A 25,220-nucleotide genomic window follows, 5' to 3' on the forward strand; every position below is an offset into this window, starting at 1 on the left:
AAAGAATCAAAGGGGACATGAGGAAAATGTTTTTTACAAAGCGTGCGGTTACGATCAGGAATGCACTGCTTGAAAGGGTGATGGAGGCAGATTCAATTGTGGCTTTCAAACGGGAATTGGATAAGCCGCTGAAGGAAAAATATTTGCAGGGTGCCGGTGAAAGGGTGGGGGGAGTAGGACAAACTAAGTTGCTCTTATAGGGAGCTGACATGGGCTTGACGGGCTGAATAGCCTCCTTCTGTGCTTTAACCATTGTATGATTCTGTTCTCTGATTCTAAACACAACAGAAATCTTCTAAAGGTAGCTTGAAAGATCACTTTTCACCTGTATTGATTTCACAATTTGACTTTGTAGTTTCAATGTTAAACTGCTCTACTTATCTGACATGATGTAGTAAAAAAAATCACAATTCTTCAATTGTTCAATTCACAAACCTGCTTCTGCACACACCATTGTATCTCTGCTCAGGTTATTCAGTAGAGTGGATACTATGAAGTCAAGCTTACTCTTACAAGTTATAAGACTAAATATAGGAACCGAACTACTAATATATATGTAGAGGATATACAGTGGGAGACAGTTAAATATTGGTTTAATTTAATGAATGAAGATGATCTTAGAACTCAGTGACAAAATAAAGTAGATTTTCCTTAGATATCCGACAGTTATACAAAGTGTGTTCGGATGTAAAAACAAAAAGAACTCGCTTGAAATAATACAGAGTTTATGATTATTATTACATTAGGAAGGCATATTAATATGCTCTGTTGTGTCATTAGAGCTACAGTTCACCTTTTCCAAAACATGACACTGTGATCTTGAGCATCATTTTTTTGGTATGCAGTATGAAGTCCATGGGCCTGCTTTCTTTACAAATGTTACTTCTTTAAAACTGAGCCTGCAGCTAATTTCAATCTTTAGTCCTTTAACTTTTAAACATATTGCATAATTTACTGCCACAGATGTATGGAAAGAAATTCCAGCCTCAGCAGCTTCAGCTTCATATAATGGATATTCCCTAACCAGTAGAAAGTGTGGTACAACATTACATGAAGCAAATTTACAAATGTAATCAGAAGGAAAAGAAGTTCCAGCCACATTATTACAGAATTTATCAAAATATTTGCTGTGCAAATCTAAGTTAAAGGACCTTGCATCTTAAGTAACTTAATACAATTTAATCGCATTAAACTGCTCATTTAAATTGGTAAAATATCAAAATGTTGTTGAACCTTAGGTTTCTTAATTTGCAATGTTGTCATTTATTCAGTAATGTCTGTTAATATGTAAAATCAGAAATCTTTTTCTCTTCCTCAAATTTTTCCAACAACTTTATCCCATCTGATTTCTGTCTTTTCCTGTAATATTGTGATGCTCCAAAGTGTGCCAATTTCTAATCTTGTGTGACAGTGACAATGATACATGAGGTCACTGTCATTATCATGCACGGTTATTGTGCACCATGTTTGTGAGGTTTTATTTAACACAATCATCTTTCCATTTCGCACAGTTCATTTATAATCACAGCTTACAATGAAGTCATCATGAAATGGGTCTATTTACCCTTTGAGTCGAATGTGCTCGGAGCTTTCAAAATACACACATTGTTTGCCATGAAACAAATGCAAATTTTTTTTTTGTAGATTTATTATAATGGGAACAGGAGTTTCGTCCCTCAAGCCTGTTCCACCATTTCATGAGATCATGGCTGATCTGTGACTGATCTCCATATACCCAACTTTGTCCCATATCCCTTAATACCTTTGGTTTACAAAACTTTATCAATCTCAAATTTAAAATTAGCAATTGATTGAGCATCAATTTCCATTTACAGAAGAGAGTTTCAAACTTCTACTATCCTTTGAGTGTAGAAGTGTTTCCTAACCTAAGGTTTGGTTCTAATTTATAGACTATCCCCCTAGTCCTAGACTCCCTAACCAGTAGAAATAGTTTCTCTTTACCTACCATATGTGCTTCCCTCAAAATCTTGAAAACTGCAATTAAATCACTTCTTAGCCTCTTTAAATTCCAGAGAATACAACCATAGTTTGTATAATCTCCCCTCTTAATTTAACAGTTGGAGTCTAGATATCATTCTGGTAAATCTGTGCTGCACTCCCTCCAAGGCCAATCTATCCTTCCTAAGGTTTGGGGCCCAGAACTGTTTACAGTACTCCACGTGTCGTCTAACTAGGGCTTTTTATAGCTGGAGCATGATTTTCACCTGCTTGCATTCTACTCCATTTGATATAAAGGCCAGCATTCCAATAGTATTTTTGATTATTTTCTGTGCCTGTTGATAATATTATAATGATCTATGTACCTGGACTCCTAAGACTCGTTGGACCTCCACTGTTTCTAGCTTTTCACTATTTAAAAAATAGTCTATTCTGTCTTTTTTAGATCCAAAGTGGATGACCTCACATTTGCCTACATTGAAATTCATTTGCTATAGTTTTCCCATTTACTTAATCTATCAATGTCACTTTGCAATTTTATGTTTCTATCTACACTGCTTACAATACTGCCTATCTTTGTGCCATCGGCAAATTTGGAAAAGTGGCTTTCTTTATCTGAGTCATTAATAAATATGGTGAATAGTTGAGGCCCCCAACACAGATCCTGTGTGACATCACTAGTCACATCCTGCCAATTCAACTTTAACTAACAATCTCTTTTGAAGGACTTTATCAAATGCCTTCCAGAGATCCATCTAAATAACATCCATCGACATTCCCCTGTCCACTACTTTAATCACCTCTTCAAAAACTTCAGTCACGTTCCTCAGGCATTACCTACCCTTTACAAACACATGCTGGCTCTCTCTGATCAGCTGAAAATTTTCAACATATTTAGTCACTCCAGTCTTAATGATAGACTCTCGTAATTTCCCAACAAAAGATGTTAGGCTAACTGCTCTATAATTCCCTGGTTTCCCTCGCTGACCTTTCTTAAATAGCTGAGCAACGTGTGCAATTTTCCAATCGAAAGGAACGTTCTGAATCCAACGAACATTGGGAGATTATAGTTAGGACATCGGCAATGTTATCACCTACTTCCTTTAAAACTTTGGGATGGAAACCATCTGGTCCTGGGGATTTGTCACTCTTAAGTGCCATTATTTTCTTCAATATTGTTATACTGCTTACATTAATTTTGGTGAGCCCCGTCCCTGATTCAATATTACTTTCCTTCGGATGACTGGTATGTTACCCTCTTTCTCTACGGTAAATAGTGACACAAAGTAATTATTTAACATGCTCCCTATTTCCTTATTTTCAATGACAATATTGCATTTAGCAGTTTTCAAGGGGCTAACGTTGCTCCTGACCACCCTCTTTTTCCTAAAATAGTAAAGAAGTTTTGTGTTGATATTGATATCCCTATTAAGTTCCTTTTCAGACTCCCTCTTGTAGCTCTTTTGATCTGTTTTGTCAACTTTTGTTGTTCTTTGTATCTCTCCCAGTTGCCAGGACCTGTGCTAATTTTTGTATGCTTTTTCTTATCGCCTGATGTTGTCCAGGACCCATTCTGTCATCCACGGCTATTTTTTTGAACTCTTGCTCCTTAGGGGTATAAACTGGTTCTATATCACATTAAATTACTTTTTTTTTTAAACACCTCCCACTGATATTTCATTGTTTTACCCATTAACAGATTTGCCCCGTTGACTGTGGACAGTTTCTGTCTCATCGCATTGAAGCAAATCTAGAATCTTTCTCCCTTGCAAGCACTACATAGAACTCCATCATATTATTATCGCTATTAGATAAATGCTCATGCACTGTTAAGCTGTTAACTAAACCTGGCTCATTACTCATTGTTAAATCTAGTATGGCCTGCCCCCTTGTTGGTTCTAGGAAATACTGTTGCAGAAAACAATCCTGAACACACTCAAGAAATTTGCTACTTTTCTGACATGAGCTAGTATGCTTATCGTTAATCTATATGAAAGTTAAAATCCCCCCCAGTGAACCCAATCTGTCTTTACCACATACTTGCCTAATCTTTACAGTTATACATTCTACCACTTCACAGCTGCTACTTTAATAAGTATGGTAACAGAATTAGAAAACTATGAGGAACTATAACAGATTTCAAAAACAATTTGGATTAAAAAATAAATTGGGTGTGGATAGATTACATCTCTTAACTTTTATAACAAACCTGTCTCTATTCCTTGCCTTCTCATTTGTTAATTGTTAGTCTCCACCATTATGCTAGCCACTTTCATTAGGAATGCAAGACGCTCCAACTCAATACTGCTCCATGGCTGATTCACTCCGAGACTACACAAATGGTGTGGGAAAAGCTTCTTATCAGTTGATCTCATTTTTCTGGTCTGTTTTAAGCAGTTTTTTTAAACTTCTAAAAATTAAATGCCTGCTAAAGAGTAAGAGACAGATCTATGCTAGATAAGTACTTAATGCTCTTCATTCACACATCATGACTGACAAAAACAGGTTACAAATTGTATTGCAGTAAAAAGATTGGTGAGCTCCAACTCATCTGGTTAAATGCTGCAGTAAATATACAAGAAATAAAGCTCAGAATCTTCCACAATAATTATTTGTTCCATATCAGGATGGGTTTTATCTGCTACTGGTTCTTTTTAATTTCTTCAGTGCAAGATTTTTTATAGCACCACCATCTTCCAGGTAAAAGTTTACTCATCTCAAACAACGGTGTCTACTGCACTTTCTGCTGGCTAATCCAGATTTTAACACATTAAGCTCCCTCTCAACTACCTTTTAGTCGATACACAAAGACACTTGTTCTGTTCATGACAACACATACCTGATTGTTTTGGAAATCAGACTTGCTAGTAGTGGCCCACTTACCTTCAGAAATGTAGCAGATAATATGCTATCCATTTTTAATTTCTGTATTTCCAACTGCCAATACAAAAAATGAACAGAATTTGTGAGGTGTTGTACATCAGCTCCTGTTTATTGAGTTCCGAAGAAATCTACATTGCCATTAAATACATTAAATATTCTGTTCTGTATCCCTTATGTTTAAATTATTTTCTCCCTTGACCAGCACTGCACTACATACCATTCTGTAGATTTTGCAATTCGAGGATGTGTGAAAACAACCATAAATATGCACGAGAGAGGCCATTCAAATCATCTCAGCTCATTCATCTGGAAAAGGTCTACAGTTTCCTACCACCTCCTTGTTGTTACACTATTCAAATATAGTATCAGTTGGAGTAGCTGTGATCCTCTATCAGCAATACAGAGGTTCAAATCTCATCATAGAAAGTAGTGAAATTGAATTCAATAAATCTGGCAGGCTGTTACCAGTAAAAATTAATGTCATGTAAATTGCTGGATTATCATTAAAGCCCAACTGATTCTTTAAGATCTTTCAGGGAATGGAAACTGTCACTCCTACCCAGTCTGGCATATATGTAACTTCAGTTTCACACTATGTGGTTGACTCGCAAAGTTCTCAGGGCAACCAGAGATGGGCAATAAATGCTGCCTTGACAACTTCACCATGTCTTGGCAACAGTTTCTTAAATGGGCGGCACAGTGGTTAGCACCACAGCCTCACAGCGCCAGCGACCCGGGTTCAATTCCGGGTACTGCCTGTGCGGAGTTTGCAAGTTCTCCCTGTCACCGTGTGGGTTTTTGCTGGGTGCTCTTGTTTCCTCCCACAGCCAAAGACTTGCAGGTTGATAGGTAAATTGGCCATTATAAATTGCCCCTAGTATAGGTAGGTGGTAGGGGAAGGTGGGGATGTGGTAGGAATATGGGATTCATGTAGGATTGGTATAAATGGGTGGTTGATGGTCGGCACAGACTTGGTGGGCCAAAGGGCCTGTTTCAGTGCTGTATCTCTAAATAAATGACTCCAATGTTTTTGCCTTTACTAATTTATCCTGAAGTACATTCCAAAGGCTGATTCGTCTGCGCAAAAAGCCTTCTGACAACATCTCTAAATTTGCATTTCATAAGGTTAAAGTTATGTCCTTTTATGATAGTCAAATTTACTTTCATAGGATCTCAAAATTTAATTCATCTATACCATTTGTTACCTTGCTATTAACTTAATTTACTAAGATACCAACTAATCAAATAAATCAATAAGGTTAGCTAGACATGGCAGGGAAGGTGGTATGCTGTAACTGGAACATGTGGGCATTTGTGGAGAGCATTTCAATCCCGGACAGTCATATCTGTGGTAAGTGTCTGCAGTTTGAGCAACTCGAGAGAGTTACCGAGACTCTTTGTTCCAGAAGGCAGTCACACCCCTTAGTAGAACGTTAGAATTGGTCAATGGTCAGGGACAGGAGGGTGTGACTGTGAGTCAGGCAGGTTAGGGGATCCAGGATGTAGTGATGGAGGAGCCTCAGTCCTTGACTTTGACCAACAGGCACAATGTACTTTCTACCTGTTTGGATGAGAACAAGGACTGCAGAGTGGATGGGAAAACTGACCATAGCACCATGGTGCAGAAAGCATTCAAGTGGGGAGAGTAAAAAAGAATGTGGTAATGATAGGGGACAGTATAGTCAGGGGAATAGATACTGTTCTCTGAAGCCAAGACTTGGTGTTCCGAAGTTTGTGTTGCCTGCCCTATCCCAGTGTTAAAGGCATTTCCTCGTGACAGGAGACAAACTTGGAGTAGGAGGAGGAGGATCCAGTTGGTGTGACCCACATAGGAACCAATGACATAGGTAGAACTAGGAATGATGTTCTGCTGAAAGAGGTTGAGGAGTTAAGGTCCAAATTAAAATGCAGAACCTCAAAGGTAATAATCTCTGGATTGTTACCTGAGCCACACACTAATTAGCAGAGAGTCAAGTATATTACAGAATTAAACACACAGCTCAAAATGTGGTGTGGGAAGAAGGGATTTCAATTTATGAGGCACTGGCATCCAGTACTGGGGAAAGAGGAAGCTGTTCTGTTGGGATGGTGTCCACTTAAAATGGGGCTGGGATCAGTATTCCGGTGAATTGCATAACAAAGGCTACGGATAGGAGTTTAAACCTGAAGGGGAGGATGGGTCTGGTGAAGGGATATTTAGAATTCTAAAGAGAAAAGTTGAGACATTAAAGCAGTGTAAACACAAGTAGAGTGCAACAGGAAGGGATAGAGAGTCCAACGGTAATAGAATATCAGCGAATAAGGTCCACACAGAGAATAGTAGTAAAAAGTTAAAATTAAAGGCTCTTTATCTGAATGCACAAAGCATTCGTAATAAGATAGATGAACTAGCTGTACAAATGGAGATGTATGGTTTAGATCTAATTGCCATTACTGAGATATGGTTACAAGGTGACCAAGGTCGGGAAATAAATAATCCAGGGTACAGAACATTTTGAAAAGACAGACAGAATGGAAAAGGAGGAGTAGACCTGATAGTAAAGGATGACATAAGGACAGTAGTGAGAAAGAATCTTGGCTCAGAAGATCAGGAAGTAGAATCAGTATGGGTAAAGATGAGGAATAACAAGGGCTGGATTTTACCAGCCCTGTGGGGAAGGGCTGGGAGGCGGGAGGCCTTGTAAAATGGCAGCGGAAGGTGTCAGGAGGGGAGTGCAACGTCTTCCTGCCGTCGTGGCATATTAACAGTGGCAGGAACTTCAACGTCACGGCTGCCCATTGGGCAGCCAATTAAATGAGCTATTTTTGGTCAATTCCCACCCCCACAGGCATCTAAACAGTGTCAAGAGGCACCTCTGCGGCATGGGGAGACCACCAGGTAAACCCTGGTGGCCTTCCTCCGGGTTCTCGGGGGTGAGTTGGGCCCTCCTTTATAGCCATTCCATGGCCTGGAGAGGGGGACCCCACCAGCAATGGCTGCCCCCGCGGCTATGGCACTGGAAGGTGCACACCATACCCACCCCCACCCACCCCCACCCCACCCCCGTCGATTGCCGAGACCTCCCTGCCTGGCCCCGGCATGGCAAATAAATAAATCTACCTTACCTTCAAGGGTGCCTCAGTATGCAGGTGCCCTCTCCTTCTTCCTGTAGCCTCACCAATGGCCACTTCCATCGGTGGCGCTGGCAAGGCTTTCAAGCTGCTGGTCCTCTGATTGGGCCAGCATTCAGGGAGGTGGGCAGACGTTCATAATTGGATGGTGGTCCTGGCAGCAGCTTCTTTATTGCCCGCCACTGGTAAAATGCCAGCCAGGGTCCTGCCACCCGCCCGCATGGGTTCAGGTCCCACTTTCAATCCCAGCAGTGGGACTACTTACCTTTTGATAAAATTCCAGCCTAGGGTCAGAAAATGCTGGTTGGAGTAGTTTATAGGCTCCCTAACAGTAGTTCTCTCATTGGACAGAGCATTAAGCAAGAAATAATTGGAGCTTGTAACAAAGGCAATGTTATCATCATGGGGGAATGTAATCTTCATATGGACTGGACAAATCAAACTGGCAAAGGTAGTCTGGAAGATGAGTTTGTAGGATGCTTTCGCAACAGATTCCTGGAGCAATACATTGTGAAATAGCTAGGGTTTGAGCTATTTTAGATCTAGTATTGTGCAATGAGGCAGGTTTAATTAGTAATCTCAGAAAAAGATCCTCTGAGGAAAAAATGATCATAATACAACTGAATTCTATATTAAGTTTGAAAGTGACATACTCCAGTCCCAAACAAGAATCATAAACTTAAACAAAGCCTATTACATAGGTATGAGGGGAGAACCGGCTAAAACTGATTGGGAAAATAAACTAAAATGCATGGCAGTAAATGAACAGTGGGAAACATTTAAAGAAACTATTCAAAATGTTCAACAAAAATACATGCAATTAAAAAATAAAACCGCAGCAAGAAAGATCCATCTGTGCTTAGAAGGGAAGTTAATTGTAGCATTATGTTAAAAGAAGAGGCTTATAATGTTGCAAAGAATAGTAGAAAGCCTGATGATTGGGAATGTTTTAGAAACCAGCAAAGGACATCCAAAAGGTTGATAAAAAGGAGAAAAATAGCATATGTGAGTAAACTAGCCAGGGATATAAAAACAGATTGTAAGAGCTTTCATAAGTAAATAAAAAGGAGAGTAGCTAAAGTAAACAATGGTCCCTTAGAGGCAGAGACAGGAGAAATTATCATGCGAAATGAAGAAATGGCCTAGACATTGAACAAATATTTTGTGTCGGTCTTTGTATTAGAAGACACAAATTACATACCAGAAACAGAAGGTAAGCAAGGGGCTAATAAGAGTCAGGAACCTAAGATATCCTCCAGTTTATACTTCGATTGCTGCTGTTCTGTATGTCTACTATGTTTTTATTTATTCTTTCATGGGATGTGGGCATCACTGGCTGCCTTTGTTGCCCAACCCTAATTGCCCTTGACAGCTGTGTGACTTGCCAGGTCACTTTAGGGGACAGTTAAGAGTCAACCACATTGCTGTGGATCTAGAGTCCCATGTAGGCCAGACCAAGTAAGGACAGCAGATTTCCTTCCCTAAAGGGCATTAGTGAACCAGTTAAGTTTTTATGACAATCGATGATAGTTTCATGGCACCATTACTGAGACTAGCTTTCAATTCCAGGTTTATTAATTAATTGAATTTAAATTCCAGCAGCTACCATGGTGGGATTTGAACCTGTGTCCCTAGGGCATCAGCCTGTACTTCTGGATTGCTAGTCAGTGACATTACCACTATGCCACCATTCTCCACATTATTGGCTGTTTATTATTGATTGACATACATTTGTAACTTTTCCCAGTTCTGATGAAAATCATCAACCTGAAATGTTAACTCTGTTTTTCTCTCTCCACAGATGCTGCCAGTCCTGCTGAATATTTCCAGCATTTTCTATCTTTATTTCAGATTTCCGGCATCTGCAGTGCTTTTCTCTTGTACAGGGATCACAATGTGCGATTAACCCGTGCCCATTGATTAAAATGCAGGCAGCACATTAATTTGGTGCTGCCTGCTCATTATAACGATGTGTGTGTGCAGTCAGCGCTAACTGTGCGGCTCATTGGCTAGCGCATCAGCAAGGGGGCCAAAGTTGTAACTTCCTAACACAACTTAAAGCTTGCATGCAATGCTTAAAGCTAGCCAGCACCTCTTAAAGAAGCATTGTGGCTGCAACAGGTGTTGGGAGTTATGCAGGTAGTAAATCTGTCCTGGGAAACTGTGAAGTCTGTGAAAACATGGGAGAGAGTGAGCTCCAAGGTTTTCGGATGCTGCACCGGAGGTCTTGATGGAGGAGTATGAAAGGAGGAGAGATGTCCTATAACCGCGGTTTGGGGGGGGGGGGGGGGGGGGGGGTGCGGGAAGCCCTCAAGACATACGACCAAAAGGGAGAGGGAGCAGCTAGTGGTGGAGGTCAATGCCAGGAGTTTAGCCCCGATGACACTGATGCAGCACTGTAAATAGTTCTATGACCTAACATGAGTGGTCAAGATCAGTGAATGCATAAGCAAATATCATATCCCACCAATTATACCAAATGCTTCAGCCACTGCTTAGCTCACCACACCCCCGCCATTCACCGACCAACAATCTCTATCAATCAGGACTCATACCGAACACTAATAACTTTCTTTGCCTCTCTCTTGCAGAACAAGGTGGCGCAAACTGGAGGCAGCAGGAGCTAACCAGAGGACAACTTGCGTGCCGGCATGTCCTTACCCACCATGGCCGAGACAGTGTTGGCCATTATTGGAATGGCCAGTGCTGAGGTTGTGGCCAGCAGTGGGGCTGAAGTCATTGAAGATGACAGTATCCTCATACCTAATTCTCTTTCTCACATCAAACATTCCCTCATTCCACAATCTCTTCTGATCTATAAACTTCAGATGGTGTAAGCATGCATCCCTTGCTTTCCCCCCTATTCCACCACACAACCACCTTATCCTTGTGGGCTTTTCCTTTCAGATACCCAAGAGGTGCAACCTGACCAAGCAGTGGAGGAAGACAACAGATGATGAAGACACAGCACCGTCACTTGATTTCACACTCTCAGCCACCAGCTTAGATACTAACATTGCATTATTTTAGAGAACAGATTATTGCAGGGTTCTGTACACGGTGAGACATCAAGCACGAGTGTGCTGTAGATGGGCCGAGGGCCAAAGATACAGCTGGTGCCAGCTCGCCAGAGGATAAGATTGCATAGAGGTTCTACTGCAGAGGACTCAGATAGAGACTTTGATGAGCAAAGTCCAAAGGAGGAGGCTGTTGGGTATGCACAACAAAATGCTTGGGGCATTGGAAGCCTCCCAAAAATCCTGCATTCAATGTCAAGAAGCATGGATAAGCCCAGAATCAATTTGGCACAGGGCTTTCTACAGAGCTTGCAGCCCTTTCTTCCCAGCATGTAAGTTGTGACCAACTCCATTTACACACTTGTAGACCCAACCATGATGCAGCATCTTTGGCCAATGTCACAACATCCACTGCAACACAAGCAGCAGCCACCCAATATCTGAGAGCTGCAATGGAAGCTCAGACTGCTGTCATGCAATGTGAGCTTGCTGCCATCATGGCTGTGGATTACAGTGTTCAAAGGGGCTTGCAGGGTGTCACAGCATTCCAGCAATCTGTCCACCAGCAGATTACTAGGGTTGCTGAGGCACCACTCCTAGGAGTGGCAGTGTCTCCATGGAGCACAAACCTGCTGTCCTGTCTAAGCATTTGTCCTCCACCTCTGCCACTCCGGCAATGCCCTTGCTGTTGCCTGTCAGCCAGCCAGCCCAGGCTGCTGCCGCCCCTGCTGAGATAGTGTAGCTCACAGCAGGGCCTTCTAGGCTGTGAGCCACTTGAGGTCATCCTCGAAGACCAGCTGCAGTCTTCGCTGAAACACAGCAGCCTTACAACAGCCATGCTGCAGCCACTAGGGTAGCACTGCGTAGCAGCACTGGGACAGACAAAAGCACATGGAAGGAAGGCACTAAGGGAATGCATAAGGGTGATTAGTTTGCATTTGTATGTGATATGGCATAATTTCATTTATAAATTTGGTTTGGAATGTTCATTTTGCGGTTGCTATTATTTTTGCATTGTGGCCAAGGAGATGCTGACAAGGTCAATGACAGAGAAAACGAAAAGTGTGGGACTGTTGGTGAATAGGGACTTGGGGTTGTGGTTATTGGTGCTGCAAATGAATTAGTTCTCACAGACAGCCCAGGCACAAAGGGGTTATCCAGGTTGCCTGCTCCCTTCTTCCTTCTCTTGCTTTTCCTTATGCTTCTGCTCCTCAGCTGCTTGCCATATAGCTGATGACAAGGGTTGCCTCCTCATGATGGCAAGTTCAGGAGCATCCAGCATACCACAACAAATCTAGACACCCACTCTGTCCAGAACTGCAGGACTCCTCCAGAGCAGTGTAGGCAGCATAATTGTTGGCCGGGATTTAACCAGCCCTCTGAAGATGGGCTGGGAGGTGGAAGGCTAGTACAATGGCGTTGGAAGGCGTTGGGGGGGAAGCCCGACGTCTTCCCGCCGCAACAGGATATTTCCAAAGGGGGGTATGGCAGTGGCTTGACTGTCCACTGACCACAGGCAGGAGGCTATTTAATCCAATTAACAGGCCAACTGAAGGACATTTTATGAACCCGTTGGCAATTTATCCACGTCGGGATGATGCCCCGCTACATGGGATGGCCACCAGGTACATCAAGGCAGCTTCCCAGCAGCTTCCAGAGGGAGGGGCTTTCATTTATGGCCACTTCATGTCCCTCAGAGAGGCCCACTGGCAGCAATGGATGACCCCGCAGCCGGGATGCCGTCGCTGGAGGGGTTATCCCTCTGATCGCCGGGACCTGCCTGCTTGACCTCAGCAAAGAAACAAAGGTCCCTACTTACCTGTGAGGGCAAAATTTCAGCTGTTGTTTCAGCATGCCAATAGGAACATAGGAGCAGGAGTAGACCATTCAGCCCATCGAGCCTGCTCCGCCATTCAATACGATCATGATTGATCATCCACTTCAATGACTTTTTCCCACGCTATCCCCATATCCCTCTTTGTCATTGGTATTTAGAAAACTGTCAATCTCTGCTTTAAACATACTCAATGACTGAGCTTCCACAGCCTCTGGGGTAGCGAATTCCAAGATTCACAACCCTCTGAGTAAAGAAATTTCTCCTCATCTTGGTCCTAAGTAGCTTGCCTCTTATGTTGAAAGTGAGTCCCCCTGGTTCTAGACTCCCCGACCAGGGGAAACATCTTAGCTGCATCTACCCTGTCTATCCCTTTAAGTATTTTGAATGCTTCAATGAGATCACCCCTCATTCTTCAAAACTCTAGAGAATTCAGGCGCAGTTTCCCCAGTCTCTCTTCATTGCACAGTTCCGCCATCCCGCGAACAAGTCTGCTGAACCCTTGTTGCATTCCCTCTATGGCAATAATATCTTTCCTAAGGTAAGGGGACCCAAACTGCACACAGTATTTCAGGTGCGGTCTAACCAACGTTCTATACAATTGAAGCAAGACTCCACTACCACTGTACTCAAATCCTCTTGCGATAAAAGCCAACATACCATTAGCCTTCCTAATTGCTTGCTGTGTCTGCATGTTAGCTTTCAGTGACTTATTGACAAGGACACCCAGGTCCCTTTATACATCTACACTTTCTAATCTATTACCATTTAAGAAATACTCTGCGTATCTGTTCCTCCTACCAAAGTGGATAACCTCACATTTTTCCACATTATAGTCCATCTGTCATGCTCTTGCCCAGAAACTTAGCCTGTCCAAATTCCCTTGAAGCCACTCTGCATCTTCCTCACACACACATTACCACCTAGTTTTGTGTCATCCGCAAACTTGGAAATATTACATTTGGTCCCCACATCCAAGTCATTGATATATATTACGAACAGCTGGGGCCCAAGTACTGATCCTTGTTGTACCCCACTCGTCACAGCCTGACAACGTGAGAATGACCCGTTTATTCCTACTCTCTGTTTTCTGCCTGTTAACCAATCCTTAATCCATGCCAGTTTATTTCCTCCTATCCCATGTGCTTCAATTTTGCTAACCAATCTCCTGTGGGGGACTTTATCAAAAGCCTTCTGAAAATCCAAGTATCCTTCATACACCAACTCCTCTTTATCAATTCTGTTAGTAACATCCTCAAATAACACCAACAGGTTCGTCAAACTTGATTTCCCATTCATAAATCCATGTTGACTATGCCCAATCAGATCATTACTATCCAAGTGTGTATTTGTCACATCCTTTAGAATAGATTCCAGCATTTTCCCTACTACTGATGTAAGGCTAACAGGTCTGTAGTTCCATTTTCTCTCTCCCTCCCTTCTTAAATAGTGCGGTGACATTTGCAACCTTCCAATCTGCAGGAACCATTCCAGAGTCTATAGAATTTTGAATTTATTATCCATTATCTCCATAGCTACCTCTTTCAACACTCTGGGATGTTGACTATCAGGTCCTGGGGACTTAACAATCGTCAGTCCCATTAATTTCTCCAATACAACCTTCTTACTAATACTAATTTCCTTCAACTCCTCACCCCCCTAATCCCTTGGATCTCGAATTCTGGGAGATTTCTTGTATCTTTCTCCGTGAAGACAGACACAAAGTAATCATTTAGCTTCTCTGCCATTTTCTATTCCTCATTATAAATTCTCCTGACTCTGCCTGTAATAGAACATATATAGAACACAGAACAGTACAGCACAGCACAGTACAGGCCCTTCGGCCCATGATGTTGTGCCGAACCTTTAACCTACTCTAAGATCAAACTAACTACCTACCCTTCATTCTACTATCGTCCATGTACCTATCCAAGAGTCGCATAAATGCCCCTAATGTATCTGCTTCTACTACCACCGCTGGCAGCGCATTCCACGTACCCACCACTCTCTGTGTAAAGAACCTACCTCTGACATCTCCCCGAAACCTTCCTCCAATCACCTTAAAATTATGCCCCTTGGTGATAGCCCTTTCCACCCTGGGAAAAAGTCTCTGACTATCCACTCTATCTATGCCTCTCATCATCTTGTACCCCTCTCTCAAGTCACCTCTCATCCTTCTTCGCTCCAATGAGAAAAGGCCCAGCTCCCTCAATCTTTCTTCGTAGGACATGCCCTCCAGTCCAGGCAGCATCCTGGTAAATCTCCTCTGCACCCTCTCTAAAGCTTCCACATCCTTCCTATAATGAGGCGACCAGAACTGAACACAATATTCCAAGTGTGGTCGAACCAGGGCCTTTTTGAGCTGCAGCATAACCTCGCGGCTCTTAAACTCAATCACCCTGTTAATGAAAGCCAAGACACCATACGCCTTCTTAACAACCCTATCAACTTGGGTGGCAACTTTGAGCGATCTATGGACATGGACCCCAAGATCCCTCTGTTCCTCCACACTACCAAGAATCCTGTCTTTAAGCCTGTATTCCACATTCAAATTCGACCTTCCAAAATGAATCACTTCACACTTTTCCAGGTTGAACTCCATCTGCCACTTCCCAGCCCAGCTCTGCATCCTGTCAATGTCCCGTTGCAACCTACAACAGCCTTCCACACAATCCACAACTCCAGCAACCTTCTTGTCATCGGCAAACTTGCTAACCCAGCCTTCCACTTCCTCATCCAAGTCATTTATAAAAATCACAAAGAGCAGAGGTCCCAGAACAGATCCTTGTGGAACACTAAAATAAAAGCAAAATACTGCGGATGCTGGAAATCTGAAACAAAAACAAGAAATGCTGGAATCACTCAGCAGGTCTGGCAGCATCTGTGGAAACAGAAGCAGGGTAAACGTTTCGGGTCAGTGGCCCTTCTTCGGAACCCCGACCTTCCGAAGAAGGGCCACTGACCCGAAACGTGAACCCTGCTTCTCTTTCCACAGATGCTGCCAGACCTGCTGAGTGATTCCAGCATTTCTTGTTTATGACCTTGTGGAACACCACTGGTCACCGAGCTCCATGCTGAATACTTTCCATCTACTATCACACTCTGACTTCTATGGGCCAGCCAATTTTGTATCCAGACAGCCAACTTTCCCTGAATCTCATGCCTCCTTACTTTCTGAATGAGCCTACCATGGGGAACCTTATCAAATGCCTTGCTAAAATCCAGATACACCACATCCACTGCTTTTCCTTCATCAATGTGTTTTGTCACATCTTCAAAGAATTCAATAAGGCTTGTGAGGCATGACCTGCCCCTCACAAAGCCATGCTGACTGTCTCTAATCAAACCATGCTTTTCCAAATAATCATAAATCTTGTCTCTCAGAATCCTCTCCAATAATTTGCCCACTACCGACGTAAGACTGACTGGTCTATAATTCCCAGGGTTATCCCTATTCCCTTTCTTGAACAAGGGAACAACATTGGCCACCCTCCAATCATCCGGTACTACTCCAGTGGACAGTGAAGACGCAAAGATCATCACCAAAGGCGCAGCAATCTCTTCCCTCGCTTCCTGTAATATCCTTGGGTATATCCCGTCTGGCCCCGGGGACTTATCTGTCCTCATATCATTCAAAATTTCCAGCACATCCTCCCTCTTAACATCAACCTGTTCGAGCATATCAGCCTGTTCCACGCTGGTCTCACAAACGACCAGGTCCCTCTCACTAGTGAATACTGAAGCAAAGTATTCATTTAGGACCTCCCCTACCTCCTCCGACTCCAGGCACAAGTTCCCTCCACTATCCCTGATCGGCCCTACCCTCACTCTGGCCATCCTCTTGTTCCTCACATAAGTGTAGAACGCCTTGGGATTTTCCTTAATCCTACCCGCCAAGACTTTTTCATGTCCCCTTCTAGCTCTCCTAAGTCCATTCTTCAGTTCCTTCCTGGCTACCTTGTAACCCTCTAGAGCCCTGTCTGATCCTTGCTTCCTCAACCTTAAGTAAGCTTCCTTCTTCCTCTTGACTAGCTGTTCCACATCTCTTGTCATCCAAGGTTCCTTCACCCTACCATCCCTTCCTTGCCTCATCGGGACAAACCTATCCAGCATTCGCAGCAAGTTCTCCCTAAACAACCTCCACATTTCTGTCGTGCATTTCCCTGAGAACATCTGTTCCCAATCTATGCTCCCCAGTTACTGCCTAATAGCATTGTAATTCCCCCTCCCCCAATTAAATATTTTCCCATCCCGTCTGCTCCTGTCCCTCTCCATGACTATGGTAAAGGTCAGGGAGTTGTGATCACTATCACCCAAATGCTCTCCCACCGAGAGATCTGCCACCTGGCCTGGTTCGTTGCCAAGCACCAAGTCCAACATAGCCTCCCCTCGAGTCGGCCTATCTACATATTGAGTCAGGAAACCTTCCTGGACACACCTGACAAAAACTGCTCCATCCAAACTATTTGCACTAAGGAGGTTCCAATCAATATTAGGGAAGTTGAAGTCACCCATGACAACAACCCTGTTACTTCTGCACCTTTCCAAGATCTGCCTCCGTGTCTCTGTTGCTATTGGGGGGTCTATAGAAAACTCCCAACAAAGTGACTGCTCCTTTCCTGTTTCTGCCTTCCACCCATAATGACTCAGTAGACAAACCCTCCTCGACGACCTCCCTTTCTGCAGCTGTGATACTATCCCTGATTAACAATGCCACTCCCCCACCTCTTTTACCTCCCTCCCTATTCCTTTTGAAACATCTAAACCCCGGAACATCCAACATCCATTCCTGCCCCTTTGATATCCACGTCTCCGTAATGGCCACAACATCGTAGCTCCAAGTACTGAGCCATGCTCTAAGTTCATCACCCTTATTCCTGACACTGCTTGCCTTAAAATAGACACACTTCAACCCATCATACTGGCTGCAACTTTGCCCTGTCAACTGTCTAACCTTCCTCACAGACTCTCTGCACTCGGTATCTGCCTGTTCAACAGCTACCCCATCCACTGATCCGTGGCTCCGGTTCCCATCCCCCTGCCCACCTTTGTCTTCACCAAGTGTTTCCTTTTTACGTATCTATAGAAGCTTTTACAGTTGTTTTTTATGTTTTTTGCTATTTACATTCATATTCTATTCCCCCTTTCTTTATCAGTTTCTTGGTCCTTCTTTGCTGTATTCTAAGATCCGCCCAATCCTCGGGTTTACTACTATTTCTGGCAACTTCATGGGCCTTTTCTTTTAACTTTGTTAGCCACGGTTGACTACCTTTACTTTTGGGGTTTTTGTGCCTTGAAGGAATGTATAGTTGCTGTAAAATATGTAATGATTCTTTAAAGACTATCCATTGCCTAAGTACTGTCATACCTTTTAATGTATTTTCCCAATGCACCTCAGCCAATTTGCCCCTCATACCTTCATAATTTCCTTTGTTCAAATTTAACACCCTGGCTTCAGATTGCACTACCTCACTTTCAAACATAATGTAAAATTTTATCATATTATGATCACTCTTCCCTCGAGGTTCTTTTACAACAAGATTATTAATTAGCCCTTTCTCATTACATAATACTAGATCTAAAATAGCCTGTTCTCTAATCGGTTTCTCAACATACTGCTCTAGAAAACCATCCCGAACACACTCCAAAAACTCATTCTCCACAGCATTAGTGTTCATTAGGTTTACGCAGTCTGTATGCCGATTGAAGTCACCCATGATTACTGTATTACCCATGCTACATGCTTCTCTAATCTCCTGATTAATATCATGCCCCACACTACCACCACTGTTTGGTGACCTATAAACAACTCCTGCCAAAGTTTGCTGCCCTTTGCTGTTTCTTAGCTCCAGCCAAACAGATTCCACATTTTGTTCCTCAGTATCCCATCCCCCTGACAAGCTAGTTTAAACTCTTCCCAACAGCACTCGCAAATCTCCCTGCGAGGATATTGGTTCCGTTCCTGTTAAGGTATAGCCCATCCATCTGGTACAAGTTCCACCTGCCCCAGAACCGGTCCCAATGCCTCAGAAATCTGATGCCCTCCCTCCTACACCAATTCTCCAGCCACATGTTCAGTCAATCAATCCTCTTCTTCCTGTACTCACCAGCATGTGACACTGGGAGTAATCCTGAGATTACTGCTCTTGAGGTCCTGCTTTTGAATTTCCTTCCTAACTCCCTAAAATCTGTTTTCAGGACCTCATCCCTCTTCCTACCTATGTCATCAGTGCCAATGCATACCATGACCTCTGGCTGTTCAGAAGGATGCCCTGCAGCTGCTCCATGACATCCTTGAGCCTGGCACCAGGAAGGCAACACACCATCCTGGAGTCACGTTTACTGATGCAGAAACGCCTGTCTGATCCCCTGACTATTGAATCCTCTATCACTATTGCTCTTCCACTCTTCTTCCTCCCCCCCCTCGTGCAGCTGAGCCACCTGTGGTGCCACAGACTTTGCTTTGGCTGCACTTTCCTGAGGAACCATCGCCCTCACCAGTATCCAAAATGGAAAACCGATTAGCAAGCAAGATAGACACAGGGGTCTCCTGCACTGCCTGCCTGGTTCTCTTCGACTGCCTAGTGGTCACCCATTCCCTCTCTGCCTGCATGCTCTTAAACTGCGGTGTGATCACCTCCCTAAACGTGCTATCCATGTAGTCTTCCGCCTCACGGATGCACAACAGTGACTCCAGCCGCCGCTCAAGTTCTGAAACCCAGAACTCAAGCTTCTGCAGCTGGTGACACTTCCTGCAGATGTGTTCGTCTAGGACACATGGTGCGTCCATTACTTCCCACATACCGCAGGATGTACATTCTACTTGGCCGAGCTGCCCTGCCATACCGTAACTTTAAAAACTATTCATTACAATTAGAAGAAGTAGAATAACTTACCAGTTACTCACCAATCAGCTTCTTTCCCTGCACCAAAGAAAGAGCCAGCTACTGGAGGCTGAAAAAAGGTAGAAAAAAAAAAGGGAGCCCCCTCCCTCACCAAACTCCCTCAACTTACCAAAATCCCACTTTACAGTCTGTGCACTCGAATCAGCACTGAGAAAGCCCTGCTTTATACTTTCTGAAAAACAACTGATTCAAGCTTCTGAAAACCAGTTTAAGCCAGCTCCTAAGTAACTAGCTGCAGCTGCTCCCAGACAGCTTGTATAGCCCTGTTTTAAGGTTGGAATAAAACTTAACTTCTCTTTACTCAAGGCATAAATTGAAGAAAAAAACTGGACTTTAGATAGAAAGCAATGGTCCACTATCACATTTCATGGGTTGGCATGAATTTCATTGCATACATGCAGCGCACGTGTGCATCGGTTGCACATCAGAGTCATCAACAGGTCTTCAGTGGTCAGCCCTTGTCTCCCAGTAGCCACCCTTTGGTTTGCCATAGTGGTTCAAATGTAGATGGCACAGTCTGTCCCGCTCTGCATGGCCTCTGTTCATTTTCCCAGTCATTCTGCATTCCAAAGGAATGCCTACTATTGCACGCATGTCTGGGAGCAAATGATTTGTGCAGAAGCCTTGAAGTCAGGGCCAACTCCTTCAGCACCTGCCACATCACTCCCTGTAGACACCTGCAATTGATAGAACTATCGAAAGCACCAAACACTTGTACAATTGTAGAACAGTCAGAAGAAATCAATCAGCAACTAGCCTTTAGGTAGTTGATGATCCCTGTAAGTGGCACTGGTGGGGGCTCCTTCCTGTTGCTTAATGTGTGTTTAGCTGTGCAAGGTTAAGAGAGGGCATTAGCTGGAACATTAAGCTCCAAAATGGCAATGCTTGCATCATCAAACCAGTATTGCATCTGACTGACCTCATGATCTGCCATCTCTGCATACTTCTGGCCGACATCAGCTGCGTCACACCTTGACCAAGATGGCGCCTGGTGGAATTCACAGCAGATGCCATTTTGGTCACCAAACAGTCACCTACAGTGCCCAAACAACAGATGCTACCATGTCCAATTTCGCATCCTTAGTATCTTATCTTCTAGGGAATAAGTTGCTGTCTGCCAAAACAAACCACCTCACAAATGAATTTCCTTCGGCATTATCCCCCACTCTGCAAGCCTATTTATGCCTACTGTAGTTTAGTGCAGTTCTCCACATTTTTAGCTATACTCCCAGATTGGAGTCTGCAAACTTTGATATCATACCTCCAATCTCTGAGTCCAAACCATTTCGGGGGAGGGTGAACAGCACTGGTCCCAGCACATATCCCTGTGGGCCACCTCTTCCCACTTTCTGCCAGTCTGAGAAACTTACCTTAACTCTGACTCTCCGTTTTCTGTTCTACAGTCATTTTCAATCCATTGCTGTTACTGGCCCCTGACTCCACACACACTTTGTCACGAGTCAGAGGCATTAAGATTCATCTGCCACTGCTCACTAACTTATAGGAATTTTCTCCTGAGCATGCAGGTCAGGGTGGCGGCACTGGAAGTGGGCATCATTTCTGTTTGTGTGTTAGGTGCCTGGCTGCATGCAATCTCGTGGTGGCCAGCCAATTAAGGAACTTGAAGCGCGGGGGCTGTCCAATTAAGGAGCATGAGGTGCGGAGGCCATTCCATCCCAGGTCTGAGATGGCAATGCAAGTGGCGAAGTCAGCGTCGGCGGACTCCGTGGCAGGTACTGGTGCCATATATCAAGGGCTGCCAACCCTGCATTCATTGCTGCCTGAATATAGGACTTCTTCCTATTCCTGCTACCTTGAGTGGTCCTGTACCTGCTGCATTGAGTTGTGCTGCTATTGCTGCGTTGAATTGTGCTGTTTCTGCTGCCTTGATGGGTGCTGCTACTGCCGCCTTGAGACATCCTACCACTACTGCTGCTCCCAAGACTGAAGTGTCAAGGCAACTAAGGAGCCTACTGGAAGGAAATGCCAGCAAAAGGCAGACCTTGGGTGGCCCCACGGTTCAGTGGTATCTCCCTGCAGATTCTCCTCAAGGCTGCAAGGGCAAGGCAGGAGGTGAGGGATGTGAGGAGAGGGCTCCACCTGATCAAGCAAGCCTGGACAGATTGCAGAGGAGGTCAGTAACTGTGGGGTCACGCCCCTCCCCCCACCCACCGAACCTGGATTCAGTGCCGCAAGCGCATCAATGACATCATTCAGTCTGCCAAGGTGAGTACTCCATTCCTCTTTTCCCTTGAGGCTTGTATGTGGTAACGCAAGAGGGTTTGCTTGGTGCTAAGGGAGTGACCACCCAGTCGGTGGCAAGGGGGTGAGGCAGCAGCATATCGTGTCAGATACATGGCTGCATTTCAGTGAAGCCACCTGTCTGTCGTTGCTAACCCCCCACAAGGCCCCTCAAGAGTGACAGCATGCAGGTGGCATTCATAGGCCTGCATCATGGACGCTGGGCCCCCACCAGCATAGGTGTTGTGCTTGTCTCCATGGAGAAACTAACAGTCTTTCTTATGGTGCTTGCAGGAAAAGATGGCACACAACACGAGAGGGCCAAGACCGATGGAGGAGTGCCGTACCTCCACATCCTCACCCCCATGGAGGAGGAGACCTTGGAGTTGACGGGCCACCAGGGCAGCTGTGCAACTGCTGATGGCGACACAGGAGTGCAAAGCCAAGAGGGTGAGCTAATGAATACAGGTGCACAAGGGCACATCTGGTACACACAAGGCAAAGTGGCCATTTGACTACCACTGAACACATGGAGCTTCACAGCAAGCATGGTTGGGATGAGGAATTGGGAAGCTCTTAACATTTACATGTTTATGTTCTCTCATGCAGGTCAGGGTGAAGCTGAGGCAAGAAGAGGTCATAAGATCATAAGAATTAAGAGCAGGAGCAGGCCATTTGGTCCTTCGAGCCGACTCCACAATTCAATAAGATCATGGCTGATCTGATTGTGGCCTTAATTCCACTTTCCTGCCGGCCCTCTGTAACCCTTGACTCCCTTGTAGATGAAAAATCTGTCTAACTCAGCCTTGAATACATCCTATGACCCCGCTTCCAGTGCTCTCTGAGGAAGAAAATTTCAAAGATTACCAACCCTCTGAGAGAAGAAATTCCTCCTCATCTCTGTCTTAAATGGGAGACCCCTTATTTTTAAACTGTGTACACCTAGTTCAAGATTCCACCACGAGGGGAAACATCCTCTCAGCATTTAGCCTGTCAAGCCCTCTCAGAATCTTATATGTTTTAATAAGATCACCTCTCATTCTTCTAAACTACAATGATGATAGATCCAACCTGCTCAACCTTTCCTCATAAAACAATGCCTTCATCCCAGGAATCAGCCGAGTGAACCTTCCCTGGACTGCTTCCAATATAAATATATCTCTCCTTAAGTAAGGAGAGCAAAACTGTACACAGTACTCTAGGTGTGGTCTCACCAATGCCATGTACAATTGTAGCAAGACTTCCATCCCCCTTGCAAAAAGGCCAATGTAAAATTTGCCTTCCTAATTACTTGCATTCTGTAATCTCTCGCCATTTAAATAATATTCTGCTTTTCTATTCTTCCCGCCAAAGTGAACAACCTCACATTTTCCCACATTATGCTCCATCTGCCAAATCTTTGCCTGCTCACTTAACCCATCTATATCCCTTTGCAGACATATTGTGTCCTCACAACTTGCTTTCCTAACTATCTTCGTATTGCCAGCAAATTTGGCTACAATACACTTGGTCCCTCCATCCAAGTCATTAATATAGATCGTAATTAGTTGAGGCCCCACCACTGATCCCTGTGGCACTCCACTAGTTAATGGTGTTAGGGAAATTATCCCATCATCATAATGAATGGCAGAGCAGGCTCGAAGGGCCGTATGGCCTACTCCTGCTCCTATTTTCTATGTTTCTATCTTTCTAAGTTACAGTTTGCCAAACTGAGGATACCCCATTTATCCCAACACTCTGTTTCCTGTTGGTTAACCCATCCTCTATCCATGCTAATATATTACCACCAACACCATGAGTTCTTTTTTTTTTATTCATTCGTGGGATGTGGGCGTCGCTGGCCAGGCCAGCATTTATTGCCCATCCCTAATTGCCCTTGTGAAGGTGGTGGTGAGCTGCCTTCTTGAACCGCTGCAGTCCATTTGGGGTCGGTATACCCACAGTGCTGTTAGGGAGGGAGTTCCAGGATGTTGACCCATCGACAGTGAAGGAAACGCGATATAGTTCCAAGTCAAGATGGTGAGTGACTTGGAGGGGAACTTGCAGGTGGTGGTGTTCTCATGTATTTGCTGCCCTTGTCCTTCTAGTTGGTAGATGTCGCGGGTTTGGAAGGTGCTGTCTAAGGAGCCTTGGTGCATTGCTGCAGTGCATCTTGTAGATGGTACACACTGCTGCCACTGTGCGTCGGTGGTGGAGGGAGTGAATGTTTGTAGATGGGGTGCCAATCAAGCGGGCTGCTTTGTCCTGGATGGTGTCGAGCTACTTGAGTGTTGTTGGAGCTGCACCCATCCGGGCAAGTGGAGAGTATTCCATCACACTCCTGACTTGTGCCTTGCAGATGGCGGACAGGCTTTGGGGAGTCAGGAGATGAGTTACTCGCCTCAGGATTCCTAGCCTCTGACCCGCTCTTGTAGCCACGGTATTTATATGGCTACTCCAGTTCAGTTTCTAGTCAATGGTAGCCCCTAGGATGTTGATAGTGGGGGATTCAGCGATGGGTAATGCCATTGAATGTCAAGGGGAGATGGTTTGATTCTCTCTTGTTGGAGATGGTCATTGTCTGGCACTTGTGTGGCACGAATGTTACTTGCTACTTATCAGCCCAAGCCTGGATATTGTCCAGGTCTTGCTGCATTTCTACACGGACTGCTTCAGTATCTGAGGAGTCACAAATGGTGCTAAACAAGGTGCAATCATCAGCAAACATCCCCACTTCTGACCTTATGATTGAAGGAAGGCCATTGATGAAGCAGATGAAGATGGTTGGGCCTAGGACACTAACCTGAGGAACTCCTGCAGTGATGTCCTGGAGCTCAGATGATTGACCTCCAACAACCACAACCATCTTCCTTTGCGCTAGGTATGACTCCAGCCAGCGGAGGGTTTTACCCCTGATTCCCATTGACCTCAGTTTTGCTAGGGCTCCTTGATGCCATACTCGGTCAAATGCTGCCTTGATGTCAAGGGCAGTCACTCTCACCTCACCTCTTGAGTTCAGCTCTTTTGTCCATGTTTGAACCAAGGCTGTAATGAGGTCAGGAGCTGAGTGGCCTTGGCGGAACCCAAACTGAGCGTCACTGAGCAGGTTATTGCTAAGCAAGTGCCGCTTGATGGCACTGTTGATGACACCTTCCATCACTTTACTGATGATTGAGAGTAGGCTAATGGGGCGGTAATTGGCTGGGTTGGACTTGTCCTGCTTTTTGTGTACATTGTGGGCAATTTTCCACATTGCAGGGTAGATGCCAGTGTTGTAGCTGTACTGGAACA

The 25,220-nt window shown here is 44.4% G+C and overlaps 1 protein-coding gene across 7 annotated transcripts in view; it reads right to left on the reverse strand.

Annotated features, from left to right (window-relative positions):
• c2h10orf67 (chromosome 2 C10orf67 homolog) overlaps positions 1-25,220 on the reverse strand; it is a 479,419-nt gene that overhangs the window by 260,328 nt on the left and 193,871 nt on the right. For 6 of the 7 annotated variants that reach the window (XM_068051701.1, XM_068051719.1, XM_068051691.1 and 3 more), the window contains exon 9: positions 4,843-4,896. The exons of the other annotated variant lie outside the window; for it this stretch is intronic. In XM_068051701.1, coding sequence (XP_067907802.1) covers positions 4,843-4,896 — 54 coding nt within the window. The remainder of the gene's footprint in view (positions 1-4,842; positions 4,897-25,220) is intronic. 7 annotated transcript variants of the gene reach the window in all.

Source organism: Heterodontus francisci, chromosome 2 (genome assembly GCF_036365525.1).
Source record: "Heterodontus francisci isolate sHetFra1 chromosome 2, sHetFra1.hap1, whole genome shotgun sequence".
Taxonomy (NCBI): Eukaryota; Metazoa; Chordata; class Chondrichthyes; order Heterodontiformes; family Heterodontidae; genus Heterodontus; species Heterodontus francisci.